The sequence below is a fragment of the Mustela nivalis genome (genome assembly GCF_964662115.1).
Source record: "Mustela nivalis genome assembly, chromosome: 2".
Lineage (NCBI taxonomy): Eukaryota > Metazoa > Chordata > Mammalia > Carnivora > Mustelidae > Mustela > Mustela nivalis.
This window is the reverse complement of record NC_139021.1, coordinates 90,894,321-90,907,588: the sequence shown is the minus strand read 5'-3', so window position 1 is coordinate 90,907,588 and position 13,268 is coordinate 90,894,321. Positions and strand designations below refer to the sequence as shown.

Here is a 13,268-nt window from a genome sequence, read left to right as displayed (position 1 = left end):
CAGAGAGGCAGGCAGAGAGAGAGAGGAGGAAGCAGGTTCCCTGCCGAGCAGAGAGCCTGATGTGGGGGGACTCAATCCCAGGATCCTGAGATCATGACCTGCGTCGAAGGCAGAGTCTTAACCCACTGAGCCACCCAGGCGCCCTAAATGTTAAAGTCTTAAAAAAAAAAAGAGTTAGGGACGCCTGGGTGGCTCAGTTGGTTAAGCGGCTGCCTTCAGCTCAGGTCATGATCCCAGCGTCCTGGGATCGAGTCCCACATCGGGCTCCTTGCTTAGCAGGGAGCCTGCTTCTCCCTCTGCCTCTGCCTGCCACTTTGTCTGCCTGTGCTTGCTCTCGCTTCTATGACAAATAAATAAAATAAAATCTTAAAAAAAAAAAAAAAGAGTTAACACCAATCCTTCTCAAGCTTTTCTAAAATTTAACAGAGAAATGAAAACTTTCTAACTCATTTGAAAAATCATTATCCTGATACCAAATCTAGAGGTTCCACAAGAAAACTAGAGACCAATATCCCTCATAAACTCTGATTCAAAAATTATCAGTGTTCATAGCAGGAATGGCCACAGTCACCAAACTGTGGAAAGAACCAAGATGCCCTCCAACGGACGAATGGATAAGGAAGATGTGGTCTATATACACTATGGAGTATTATGCCTCCATCAGAAAGGATGAATACCCAACTTTTGTATCAACATGGATGGGACTGGAAGAGATTATGCTGAATGAAATAAGTCAAGCAGAGATAGTCAATTATCATATGTTTTTTCTTATTTGTGGAGCATAAGGAATAACATAGAGGACATGGGGAGATGGAGAGGGAGTTGAGGCAAATTGGAGGGGGAGATCAACTATGAGAGACTGTGGACTCTGAAAAACGATCTGAAGGTTTTGGAGGGGTGGAGTGTGGGAGGTTGGGTGAGCCTGGTAGTGGGTATTATGGAGGGCATGTATTGCATGGAGCACTGGGTGTGGTGCACAAACAATGAATTCTGGAACACTGAAATGAAATTAAAAAAATAAAAATTAAATTCTCAACAAAATACTGGCAAACAGAACCCAACAGCATAATAAAAGGATTATTTACCATGGCCAAGCAGGATTTATCCCAGCAATGCTGGATGGTTCAACATCTAAATATCAATCATTATAATTCACATTCATAAATGAAGAAAAACCAGAAGTTCATCTCATTTAATGCAAAATAAGCATTTTACAACACTTATAATGATAAAAATCTCAGCAAACTAAAAACAGAAGGGAACTTTATCAACATATAAAAGGACATTTGTGTAAATGTCCCACAGCTAACATGACACACAATGGTGAAAAATGAAAATATCTCCCTAAAGATGAGGTATAAACAAAAGAAGGATGCTCACTTTTACCATCATTACTCAACATTGTACTGTATCTTCTAGCCAGAGCAATTAGACAAAAAAAAAGAAATAAAAGCACTCAAATTAGGGAGGTTAAACTATTATCAGATAACCTGATCCTACAAATAGAATATCCCAAGAATCTTTCTGATACTATTCATATTTCTTTTAATCAGTACAGGTGTCTTCTTTTATTTCCTGTTTTCCAAACGAGTTTTCTTTATTCAGCCAAGAATCACAGGGTTGAAGTTTGGAGACAAGATAAGTCTTGGACATGTGGTCCTTCATGTGTAATGAGGTCATTTACCATCCTGAGCAGCTGTGCAAATGTCTCTGAAAACTGTATACAGTAAGTTTTTACTGTAGTCTCATAGGTTTGGATACAATTTCAAGCAAACAGCTTTGAAAATGGACTCCTATACACAGTCATCTTGTAACAATGAACTTACTGACATAAAAAATAGTCCTTAAAAAACAGGGTTTCCCATAACATATGGGAATACATCCCACATTATCAAGACACAAGCAAAAATAGTTAGCTGTTTAAAAGAAATACTATAATCAACATCAAGGTAGTTTTTTTTGGTTAGGTGTTTAGCAAAGAATATTTACTAGATTATGTGTATACTGGATTTTCATATACACGATTGCTTATTTTTGAGATGTAATTTATTTGGTTTAATATAATACCATCTGTTGAGAATATAATGTTTTATTTTTAATCATAATGGATTCAACCTGTATTTATCAGAATGACTTTGTCAAGTAGTATAATGAGATATTTTATAAGGTAAACATTTTGTTCCTTAAACTGTGTAAGAGCTATACTCTACTTTAGGAAAAAATCTAAATGTTTCATATTCCTAAGATTATTATTTTTCAAAAGCATACAAGAGTGTCCAACTATAAATGTTTAAAGAAACAATAACAAAAAGCTGAGAGCCAGCCTGAAATCAGTTCAGGTGTGTGCAGGATTAGATGAGGGGTAGAGATTCTATGAAGGAAAGGAAGCCATTTTTGTATTTCATAATTTGATCTTGTTGTTTTAGAATGCATATTTTCTCTCCAAGTAAGAAATTCATTTCCAAAGGTTTTGTTTGTTTTTTCCTAGACTTGAAATGCTGTGTGCTATCCCTATCATCATACTTGCAATTCTTGAAGTTAGAAATTCGGAGTCTGGGATGCTATGCACTTTTATCTATTTTCCTATTGTGGATATGAGAGCAAAAATGAGTGCTAAGACCAAGCTCTTTTATCTCTCCTAAATACTTTCTCTTCTAGAGAACAAATTTATCTAAATTTATCTTCTAAAACAGAAGAGAATAAAGTAAAAGATAGCATAGACAAAAAAAAAAAAAAGATAGCATAGACAAATATCTTAAAATCTCAAAAGCAATCATTTCTAAATATTATGAGCCATTCATTATTACTCCTGTACTAATACTAGGTAACATTTTATCACTTGTGCTATTGGCTTTACTCTCATAAAATCTTAGTGATAAGGTCTTCTGGGTATTATTTCCAATATGTCAAGTTACTAATGAGAATACTGCATGGAATGTTCATACACCATTTTTTTTTTTTTAAGATTTTTATTTATTTATTTGACAGACAGAGAGAGATCACAAGTAGGCAGAGAGGCAGGCAGAGAGAGAGAGGAGGAAGCAGGCTCCCCGCTGAGCAGAGAGCCCGATGTGGGACTCGATCCCAGGACCCTGAGATCATGACCTGAGCCGAAGGCAGCGGCTTAACCCACTGAGCCACCCAGGTGCCCCCATACACCATTTATTAAGTAGTTGGTTTATCTAAGTCATAGTACTTGTAATATGCCATATTCTTGGTTTAATTCTTGTCTGGGCCTAGATATATATTTTTTCCCCACTTTAAGCCCATTATAATCCTAACCAAATCTTTGTTTATAATCTAATCTTTCATTCATACCAATATTCACTTATTCATCATGATCTAGATTAAACTCCAGCTACAAGACCACAACACTAAAATAGATTTCTTCTGTTCAGTGCTTCAGGAAAATCAGCACATTAATTGCTGTAGATGAAAGTTTAGGAGATTTTTTTTTTTTTAAGATTTTATTTATTCATTTGAGAGAGAGTGAGAGAGAGAGCATGAGCAGTGGAGAGAGGAAGAAGCAGAGGGGGAAGCAGGCTCCCTCTTGAGCTGGGAGCCCAATGCGGGGCTCGATCCTAGGACCTGGGATCACGACCTGAGCTAAAGGCAGATGCTTAACCATTTGAGCCACCCAGGTGTCCCAAGTTTAGGAGATTCTTCAAATACTCTCATGCTTTTTATCTGCTGACTCCCACAGTTCTTCACATCCAGGGCTCCCATCCTTGCCAAGTTCTACCAAGGATGTTGGGGTCTGTGGCCTGGTCAATCAAGCACTTGACTTGAGCCTCTTCTGACAGCCCACTCTCTGGGTGTTGGGCACGAATGTTGTGATCTTTGCTTCCTCGTGCTACAGCCACATAATCTCCAAAGGCAAGTGCCTTCTCATGGCCCAGGAACAGCTCATCACTGTAAAAAAGATTAAACAAATACAAAAACATGAACCATTCATTATTTTTCCCTTGTTGCCTGCATTCCTAGCTATCCTATTCAAATATTCCCTCTCATCACTTATAGAACAGAAGAGTCAACATCAAGTCTGCGTCCAGCTCTCTACTCGGCAGGGAGCCTGCTTTCTCACCCCCCCGTCCCCCCTCTTACTTGTGATTTTGCTCGGTCAAATAAATAAATAATTTTAAAAAGAGAGAGAGAGAATATAAGAATCAAATGTTCAACCGAATGTGCCACCCAGGGAGCCCAATATTCCCTTTTTTAATTATAGCCATTCTAGTGGGTGTGAAGTGGTACCTCTCTTTGTATTTCTCTGATATTAATAATTTTAAGCATCTTCCATATGCTACTTGGTCATTTATACACCTCCTTTAGAGAAATGTCTGTTCAAATCCTTTGGTCATTTTTAAATTGGGTTGTCTTTTTATTGAGTTTTAAGAGATTTTAAAAAAATGTATTCTCAATACCAGTCCCTTATCAGCTATGACTTTCAAATATTTTCTCCCATTTTGTGGAGCTATCTTTTTACTTTCTTAATGGTATCCTGTGAGGCACAGAACTTTTTTTTTTTTTAATTTTAGTTACTTATTTATTTATTTATTTTTATTTATTTATTTGATAGAGAGCAATCACAAGTAGATGGAGAGGCAGGCAGAGAGAGAGAGAGGGAAGCAGGCTTCCTGCTAAGCAGAGAGCCCGATGCGGGACTCAATCCCAGGACCCTGAGATCATGACCTGAGCCGAAGGCAGCGGCTTAACCCACTGAGCCACCCAGGCACCCAAGATTTTATTTACTTATTTGACAGAGAGAGACATGGTGAGATAGGAAACACAAGCACAGGGAGTGGGAGAGGGAGAAGCAGGCTTCCTGCTGAGCAGGGAGCCCATTGCAGGGCTTGATCCCAGGACCCTGATATCATGACCTGAGCCGAAGGCTGACGCTTAACAACTGAGCCACCCAGGCGCCCCAAAGACAAAGCTTTTAAGTTTTGATGAATTTACCTATTTCTTCTTTTCTTGCTTGTGCTTTTTGGTGTTATACCTAAAAATGACAGATGCCAAATACAGGTCATGAAGATCTACTTCTGTGCTTCTTTGAGTATTTTATAGTTTTAGCTCTTACATTTAGGTCTTTGATTCATTCTGCATTAATTTTTATGTATGGTGTGAAATAAGGATCCACTTTCATTCCTTTGCCAGAACCATTTATTGAAAAAAAATTCATACCCTAACTGACCATAGATTGCCATTTACTGTTGTAAAGTCCAACTTTTTCCCCCTCTTGTGAAACATTTCTATAAATTTGCTTTAGACCTCAACAAGAAATATTTCTGAAGCTAACTTAAAGGCTAACCCAGTGTGGGGTTAGCCCATGTTCTCCACACCTGTGTTCTATGCCCACCAAGAGCACATTTTGTCTTAAAAAGGACAGAAGCAAATTTAGAATCTAAATCTCCTCTAATATACAAAAATATTATTGTAATTGTCTAAAAAATGCTCCTGCTGGGGGTGCCCAAGTGGCTCAGTTGGTTAAGCTTCTGCTTTTGGCTCAGAGATTGAGTCCCACATCAGGCTCCCTGCTCAGTGGGGAGTTTGCTTTTCCCTCTTCCTTTGCCTCCTGCCTCCCACCCCTGCCCTGGCTCATGCTCACTCTCTCTCTCTCTCTTTCTCAAATAAATAAATAAATAAGTAAAATCGTAAAAAAAAAAAAAAAAGCTCCTGCTGTTTCTGACATTGGTACAGGTTATTCCACGTACTGACCTGAAGACTGTGCCAAAAAGGCAGAGGCCAAATACATAGCATTCCGAGAGATGGACACTGCCCAGCCTTAGAGAAGCCATGCTTTTTTTCATTTGAAAAATGAGGCTAGTAATGCTAACATCACAGGCTAAATGGAAAGTATTCAGGACTTTATACATTGGTAATTCTTCAGTAAATAGTAGCATGTTGGTGTCTTTTTTTTTTCTTCAAAAATAACCATCTTACCAGGTAATAACTGCTGGGTTGGCACCTGCTAACTTTCTCTTAGCATAATGTATTTTTTGCCGGGGATACCAATTTTTTTCAGTTACGTTTATTTCTTGAATCCACGATCCTCCTTTTTTTAGCATTTTCTGTTCAAAGTTCTAAAAGAAAAGAACATGATGTTCTCTGCTTATTATAACAGTTTATATGAACACATCCAAACAGACTGAACAAGCAATGATTTTAAAATAAATATCTTGCGGCGCCTGGGTGGCTCAGTGGGTTAAGCCTCTGCCTTCAGCTCAGGTCATGATCCCAGGGTGCTGGGATCGAGCCCCACATCGGGCTCTCTGCTCAGCGGGGAGCCTGCTTCCTCCTCTCTCTGCCTGCCTCTATGCCTGCTTGTGATCTCTCTCTCTGTCCAATAAATAAATAAAATCTTTAAAAAAAAATATCTTTAACTGGAGAGAGCTTTATATATAGCTTTTTATACACATTCTAATAGTACTGCACATAACAGTGTCAATGACAGTGAGGGACGGCAGTTAGGTATCACACAGTGTCAAGGATGCCATCACTAACCTTCATTCTTTTGGGGATGTATTATGAAGAACCTCAACATTTAATAAAGCACTATGTGTCAAATCAAGGACCCTCACATGGAATAGATTTTAAGCTAAAAGTTTTCTCAGAAATCAGACCCATCAGCGATAGGTCTATATTAACTCTTTGTTAGAAATATATTTATTTGAAACAACAGTTTTCTCCAAATGAAGATTATGTTCCTTACATGTTTCTTACAGTTTTCAGGTTAACTGGCCCCAAATGTTAATTTTAAGAAATACTACATGAAAGAATTAAATATTTTAATAAATACAATTTGATGTATTTCCTTCATATAATAAGAGATGCCAGATCAGTCCCTGGCAAATGTAATAAAAATGAAAAGTGCATATAAACAAGCCTACTTTCCAGTCGAAGGAAGGTTCCTTTACGAACACGTCCATGGTGTTAATAAGCAGGTCAGAGTGTGAGCGGAAGGCTCTCAGTGCATGCACCATGACACTGGACATAACACCTGCTTCTTTCATTGGTAACATCAGATTGATAAATTGGCGTGTCAGACGAAAAGGCATCAATTCAGGGACTGGCAGAAACTAGAGAGAAAAAAATATGTACAAGAAGGGGAACGTATGAACTAGAAATCACAAAAGAAAAGGCAGAAAACATCCTTCCAAAGTTAGTTAGTATTCACAGTTAGTGAAAATATGAACTCTTCTTTTCTTGGAATTAGCTACACAGACGTGAATCCACAGTGCCCAAGAGTAATCAACACAATCATCTTTGCAATGCACAAACCTATCTGTATAGAACCATACAGCCTGCAGACATTTGTAAGTACAACTGAAAACATTCACTATTTAATGTCAGACGAAAGATCTGTATTGTATCACATCTTGTGGAAGACATTTACATTAAGGGGCTTCATAAAACCTTCTTACAGTCTTCCCTTTTTATAGGAACACATGTTATTCTTGGCTTTGATTATATAATTCACCACCTAACCTTCTATAACCTGTTTGAACAAGGTCAAAACAAAGTTGAGATTATCCCTTATTCTGCAAGAATGTCAAATTTTATGACCATGACAAACCAAGCTAATTGATATGTCATTTCTTCCTTAAAAACCATCCAGAAGGGGCGCCTGCGTGGCTCAGTGGGTTAAGCCGCTGCCTTTGGCTCAGGTCATGATCTCAGGGTCCTGGGATCGAGTCCCGCATCGGGCTCTCTGCTCAGCGGGGAGCCTGCTTCCTTTTCTCTCTCTCTCTCTGCCTGCCTCTCAGTGTACTTGTAATTTCTCTCTGTCAAATAAATAAATAAAATCTTAAAAAAAAAAAAAAAAACATCCAGAAGGTCCTATGACTATGGTTCTAAATCAGCCAAGAACAGCAAAGGCAAGGTTAGCATACCTGAGTAGCTGATCCAAATGCATGTCCAAAGTCGATTCCGATCATTCCACCTGTCTCCATGCTTATCATGAAATTGTTCAGATGTCTGTCTCCAATGCCCAGAATCCAGTGGCTAATACACATAAGAGCATGAGAACTGGCAAAGTGGGAGCGAAGTGCCAGGAAGGCCTCAGGGCCTGTGCTCATCTTCAGAAAGGCCCGCCTGGGGGGTGGAGACAAGACCTCTGTAGTCTCTGTTACACCATCAACTGGTTTGTACAGTCAGAAGGATACTTACTTTAAGAGATCAGCTGGCACTTTACTTTCTCTCCTTCTAAAAGATGTGACTGTTTCAGAACGACTAGCTGCCCTATGATTTAATAGAAAATGTCTAATTAGAACAAATTTCTATGACTTAAGATTTAAAATTTAAAATTATTTATATTGAAGCTCAAGTATCAAATAACTAGGTTTTGATGATCTGAGGCAAAACTTTTTTTTTTTTTTTTAAAGATTTTATTTATTTATTTGAGAGAGAAAGAGAGCATGAGAGAGAGAGAGAGAACACGAGCAGGGCAGGAGGGGTAAAGGGAGAGGGAAAAGCAGACTTCCTGCTGAGAAGGGAGCCTAATGTGGGGTTTGATCCCAGGACCCTGAGATCATGACCTGAGCCGAAGGAAGATGCCTAACTGACTGAGCCACCCAGGCACCCAAGGCAAAACTTCCTAAGAAACAAAAGTAACATGCAACTTTGAGAAGAAATAACTAGTTAGTAAAATGGAAAATCAAAACAAAACTTACTTAAACATTGCCATGTAAGCACCAGCATCGTATTTCCCAGACATCTTTGTCAGCCAGTCTCTATATTCACATGGTGGTGCTTTGGGATCACTGACAATCAGGAAAAAGGGAATCAGCCGTAGCATTATAGTGATTTCAATGGCAAAGATCAAGAAATCATTGAAAAATAATGAAGAACCAGGGAAAGAACTATGACTTTTAATCATATTCAATATTAACACTGAATCCATGCTACTCTGGATATAGAATCTCAACATCTCATTATTCATTCTTAGTTACTCCTAAAGAAACCAAAGCTACTTTCTATGCAAAAATTCAGGCACAAAATGATCAGATACAATCAATTTCCACTTCATACAGAGAGGAGCAAGATGAACTAAACCTAAGTGTTTAGGATCAAGGCCTATGGTTCTAAAAATCAGGTAGTGGAAAAGAACCATAACAACTTACTTAGAATAAGCAAGAAGTGATAGATGATACATAGTACCACTACAAACTAAAAGACCACAAATTATGTGTTGAAGATGGGTGAAGTCTATTTGGATTGCCACACTTTTTCTTCACCACTTCAATTATGCAGATACATACAAAATCCATACTAAATACAGTAAGATATTTTCTTAAATGACAATGGCTTTGAATTGAATTTAGAAAGCTTTTAGTAATACTTCACAAGCAAAAGCCATACTGGGCTGCTGGAAATGTGTTTGTAGTTTGTAGTTTGGCTACTTTGGGGTTTGTCAAAAGCCTTAACAAGTTTTCCTAAAAAGAAATCTAAAGATAGAACTATTTTATGTGTTAGTAGTTCAATCACTTAGAGTGAATCTTTTCTGAATTGCTACTAATTCCACAATACAGCTTTCCATTTCAGTCTAAATTCTCTTCAAGTTTCATTTGGGATGAAAATATTTAGGTTGGAAAACTGCAACACACAAATTAAGAAAAAAGTAGCAATGATTTTACTAATGGGGCTGGAAGTGCCTTGCTTTAAAAACGTAGTGGGAAGTAATTTATAAACTTCTGTATTTGAAAAGCACTTTAAACTCCATTGATACCTATGTTTAACTTATGTATTTTAAACTATCTCATCTTAGAAATGGAGGCATGGGAACAAGGGAAAGGCAAGTCATTTTTTCAAGATTCCTTCTGTAAGTCAGAACCACTATAAGTTAGCACTGGCGTGAGATCTGGACTTCCTGACTCCTGAAAGTACTGTCCGTCAGTTTCCCTATCTTCCAGGGAATGCAGAAACAACTGTACGCAAAGGACTCATATTAAAAATTCATAAACTCAGCCTTATTAAGCAGGAGCATGAGTTTGATAAGAAAATGCTTTATTTTACAGAAATCATTTTTGACTGGTGAGAATTTTGCTCCCATGTAAGTACTTTCAGGACAGAAGAGAGTACAATGAAGAGAAATAGGCCTTGAAGCTATTTCCATTTCCTCTTCCTTCATCTAATAGTTACACATCAAGATTTGTCAACTCCTCTTCAAAATGTCTTTCAATGTTGTCCTTATTTTTCTTCACAGAAACAAAAAACAAAAATCCCCTTTCTGATTAAAAATATATGTTCATTGTTGAAAACTTGGAAAATATAAAAGGATAAAGAAAAATAAAAAGCACCAATATCATGATCTAGAATTAATCACTAATAATCCTAGCTATCCCATTTCTATATGCTGGGCAGCCTAGGACAAGTTACATAACCTCTCTGGGCCTTAACTTCCTCATCTGTACAGAGGTGTTAAAGTAACTTGTAGGTTTTTGTAAGAAAGAAATGACTTCATACAGATTAAGAGCTGAGAATGCTGCCTAGCATGCAGAAAATGTTTAATCAAATGTTAGCTGCTAATCTTACTATTTGTTTCCTTCAAGGTTTTTTTTTTGTGTTGTTGCAAAGCTAATACTTTTTTTTTTTCATTGTGGTAAAATTTATGCAGCTACTGTTTGGAACCCTCTACTTCCTTTAGTTTATAAATCCAGCCAGAAGTGGAGAAAACAACTAGCCAGGGTGTGGCTCAGAGCCCCAAATTAGGAGGGGACCAGAAATGTCACTAGAAACACGAGGTAGAGGAAACTTAATATAAACTTAACATTACTCAGGGAGAGTAGGACTGGGGAATAACCAGGTTGCAGGATGTGTCTGCGCAGAGATGAAGGAGTATTTAGGCTCCACATCACCTTATATAAGCTGCTTTCTCCTCTCGTGACATGTTACTCAAAAGAAAGTCCTTCAAGGTGAAAGTATTTTCAATCCATTCAATTAGTCCTAATCTGAAAAAGAGAAGAAATAGTTTATGAAAACAAACCCAAACTGTTTTTCCTCACTAGAAAAAAGTTCTGTAGAATCAAAGCAGAACAGATTTCTTCATGTCAGTTCATTTACCTTCTCCACATTAAATCTGAAAATCATAGATTTGTAAGTGTTTATTAGTTCTGTTTAGCCCAGTCTTTGTGAAAGCTTAAATACCAAATTGTCAAGTGACCTCCAATCCCACCTCTGTTACCTTAAACAAGGATTTGGCTCAGTGTTAGAATTTCCATTCATATAAGTCTGTTCTAGAATGACTGTGTACATTGATCCTACCTGGAGGTCATGGGTATGACATGGTAGGTCTTCAACTGCATGTTTCTCTGGCTACAGGCAGCATCCTGAGAAAGGAGGACATTCATGACTTCAAAGAGTTGTTCAATCCGCTGGTCCTGCCGCAGGTCTTCACCCCCCTTGACAAGGAAAGGGTATTCTTTCTCATCGTGGCCTCGGATGATGATGCGCTTTGGCTTTCTGATAGAGGCCATGACTTTTACCTTTAAAAATTAAAATATTTTAGATGCAGTGTAAGAATCCGACCAAACAGCTGATCATATCATTATTAAGAGAGGAAAGTAAGGCTGGTTGGCACACATTCCTCAAAGAGATACCTCTCTTTGAGGACCGAGTGAAGTGACAGAAAAATAATAGAGAACCTAGTGCCAGCAAAGTATTTGTTACCTATTTATGCCTACTGCTGTGCCTCTAGAAACTGCATGTCCCTTATTATAAATGATTGCTTATAAATGTGGATATCCTTAGTAATGAGCAACATACAAACTTCCTAAAATCACTTAATTTAATTCTACATATGTTTTAAGATAGATACACACACAAAGTTTACTCTGAGTTTGTACACTGAAACACTGAAGCATTATATTAAGAGATTCAGTATGCAATAGGATCAGAATATGCTGTGCATTTGAGATCACGATGGGTAACTGTCTTTTCTTTAGTAAAGACAAATATGTCCATCTTATATCTGAAGAACTCACACTCACAATCTTTACAGAAATCAGGTGTGACTGATGAGAAATTTTGCTCCTATGTAAATACTTTCAGGACAGAATATAGTACAAAGAATAGAAACAGGCCTTCAAGCTATTTATGATTATTTCCTCTTCCTTCATCCAACAGTTACTCACCAATACTTGTTAAACACTGGCAACAGTCACAAACACTGGCACCTACCCGCTCATCAAACCCAGAGATTCGTGCATGGTATTCTGGCATTGGCTTTCCTTTGCCATCATATTGACCTAAGACAAACCACAGAAGCCTTACTTAGATATAGCTTGTTACAGAACCCTGTATTTTTAACACATACCTATTGATCTAATAATAATTAAAAAAAAAAGTTATATGATAAAATTTTTTACTTAAAGTTTTCATTTTTAAAAAACTTGACTTTTAAAAAAAGATTTATTTATTTATTTTAAAGAGAGAGAGAAGGAGTACATGTGTTGGGGGTGTGGGGTGGTGGGGAAGGGCAGAGAGAATCTCAAGCAGAATCCCTGCTAAGTCGTCATCTGACGGTGGTTCGATCTCACACCCTTGAGATCATGACCTGAGCCAAAAGCAAGAGTTAGATGCTTAACCAACTGAGCCACCCAAGTGTCCCTCCAAATTTGAGTTTTGGTTTTTTTTTTTAAAAGATTTTATTTATTTATTTGACAGACAGAGATCACAAGTAGGCAGAGAGGCAGGCAGAGAGAGAGAGAGAAAGAGAGAGGGAAGCAGGCTCCCTGCGGAGCAGAGAGCCCGACGCGGGGCTGGATCCCAGGACCCTGAGATCACGACCTGAGCCGAAGGCAGCAGCCCAACCCACTGAGCCACCCAGGCGCCCCGAGTTTTAAATAATACTATTATTTCTCAATTTGACTAATGGAAGTTAGCTTCCGATTCTAATGGAGTAGACAAATTACAAACAGGAAAAATAATGCATTAAGCTAGAATACTTTATTTCAAGGAGAATCAAGCTACATATGAAGAGGCTTACATTTTCAGCTTTTCTTTATGCAATGCATAGATTCTTGACAGGTTCTAGAGCTGTTAATAATAAGAAAGTCTCCAATTTGTTTTTATATCCACTAGATGAGAATATGAATAACCATAAAAAAACATTTCTTTGGCAAATTCCAGGGTGAAGAACATGGAATGTGTAAAGATTGTCTTTGAAAAATCACATCAGACCAACTTGCTGTGTGTCTCTATCCTCAGTGTCACCATTATTTGTCCTGAAGGTATAAGTCATTTATCATTATCTTGTCATTTTGTTTTTTTAA

The 13,268-nt window shown here is 37.8% G+C and overlaps 1 protein-coding gene across 2 annotated transcripts in view; it reads right to left on the bottom strand.

The window, feature by feature from the left end:
* Positions 1-2,949: 2,949 nt before the first annotated feature.
* PRKDC (protein kinase, DNA-activated, catalytic subunit) overlaps positions 2,950-13,268 on the bottom strand; it is a 252,204-nt gene continuing 241,885 nt past the window's right edge. For both annotated transcript variants that reach the window (XR_014307720.1, XM_082718849.1), the window contains 9 exons: positions 12,175-12,242; positions 11,260-11,480; positions 10,854-10,946; positions 8,670-8,759; positions 8,167-8,238; positions 7,890-8,091; positions 6,888-7,076; positions 5,941-6,080; positions 2,950-3,912 (listed from right to left, as the gene is read on the bottom strand). Coding sequence is in view for 1 of the 2 variants with exons in the window: in XM_082718849.1 (XP_082574975.1) it covers positions 3,708-3,912; positions 5,941-6,080; positions 6,888-7,076; positions 7,890-8,091; positions 8,167-8,238; positions 8,670-8,759; positions 10,854-10,946; positions 11,260-11,480; positions 12,175-12,242 (1,280 nt within the window). In the remaining variant the exon portion in view is untranslated. The remainder of the gene's footprint in view (positions 3,913-5,940; positions 6,081-6,887; positions 7,077-7,889; positions 8,092-8,166; positions 8,239-8,669; positions 8,760-10,853; positions 10,947-11,259; positions 11,481-12,174; positions 12,243-13,268) is intronic.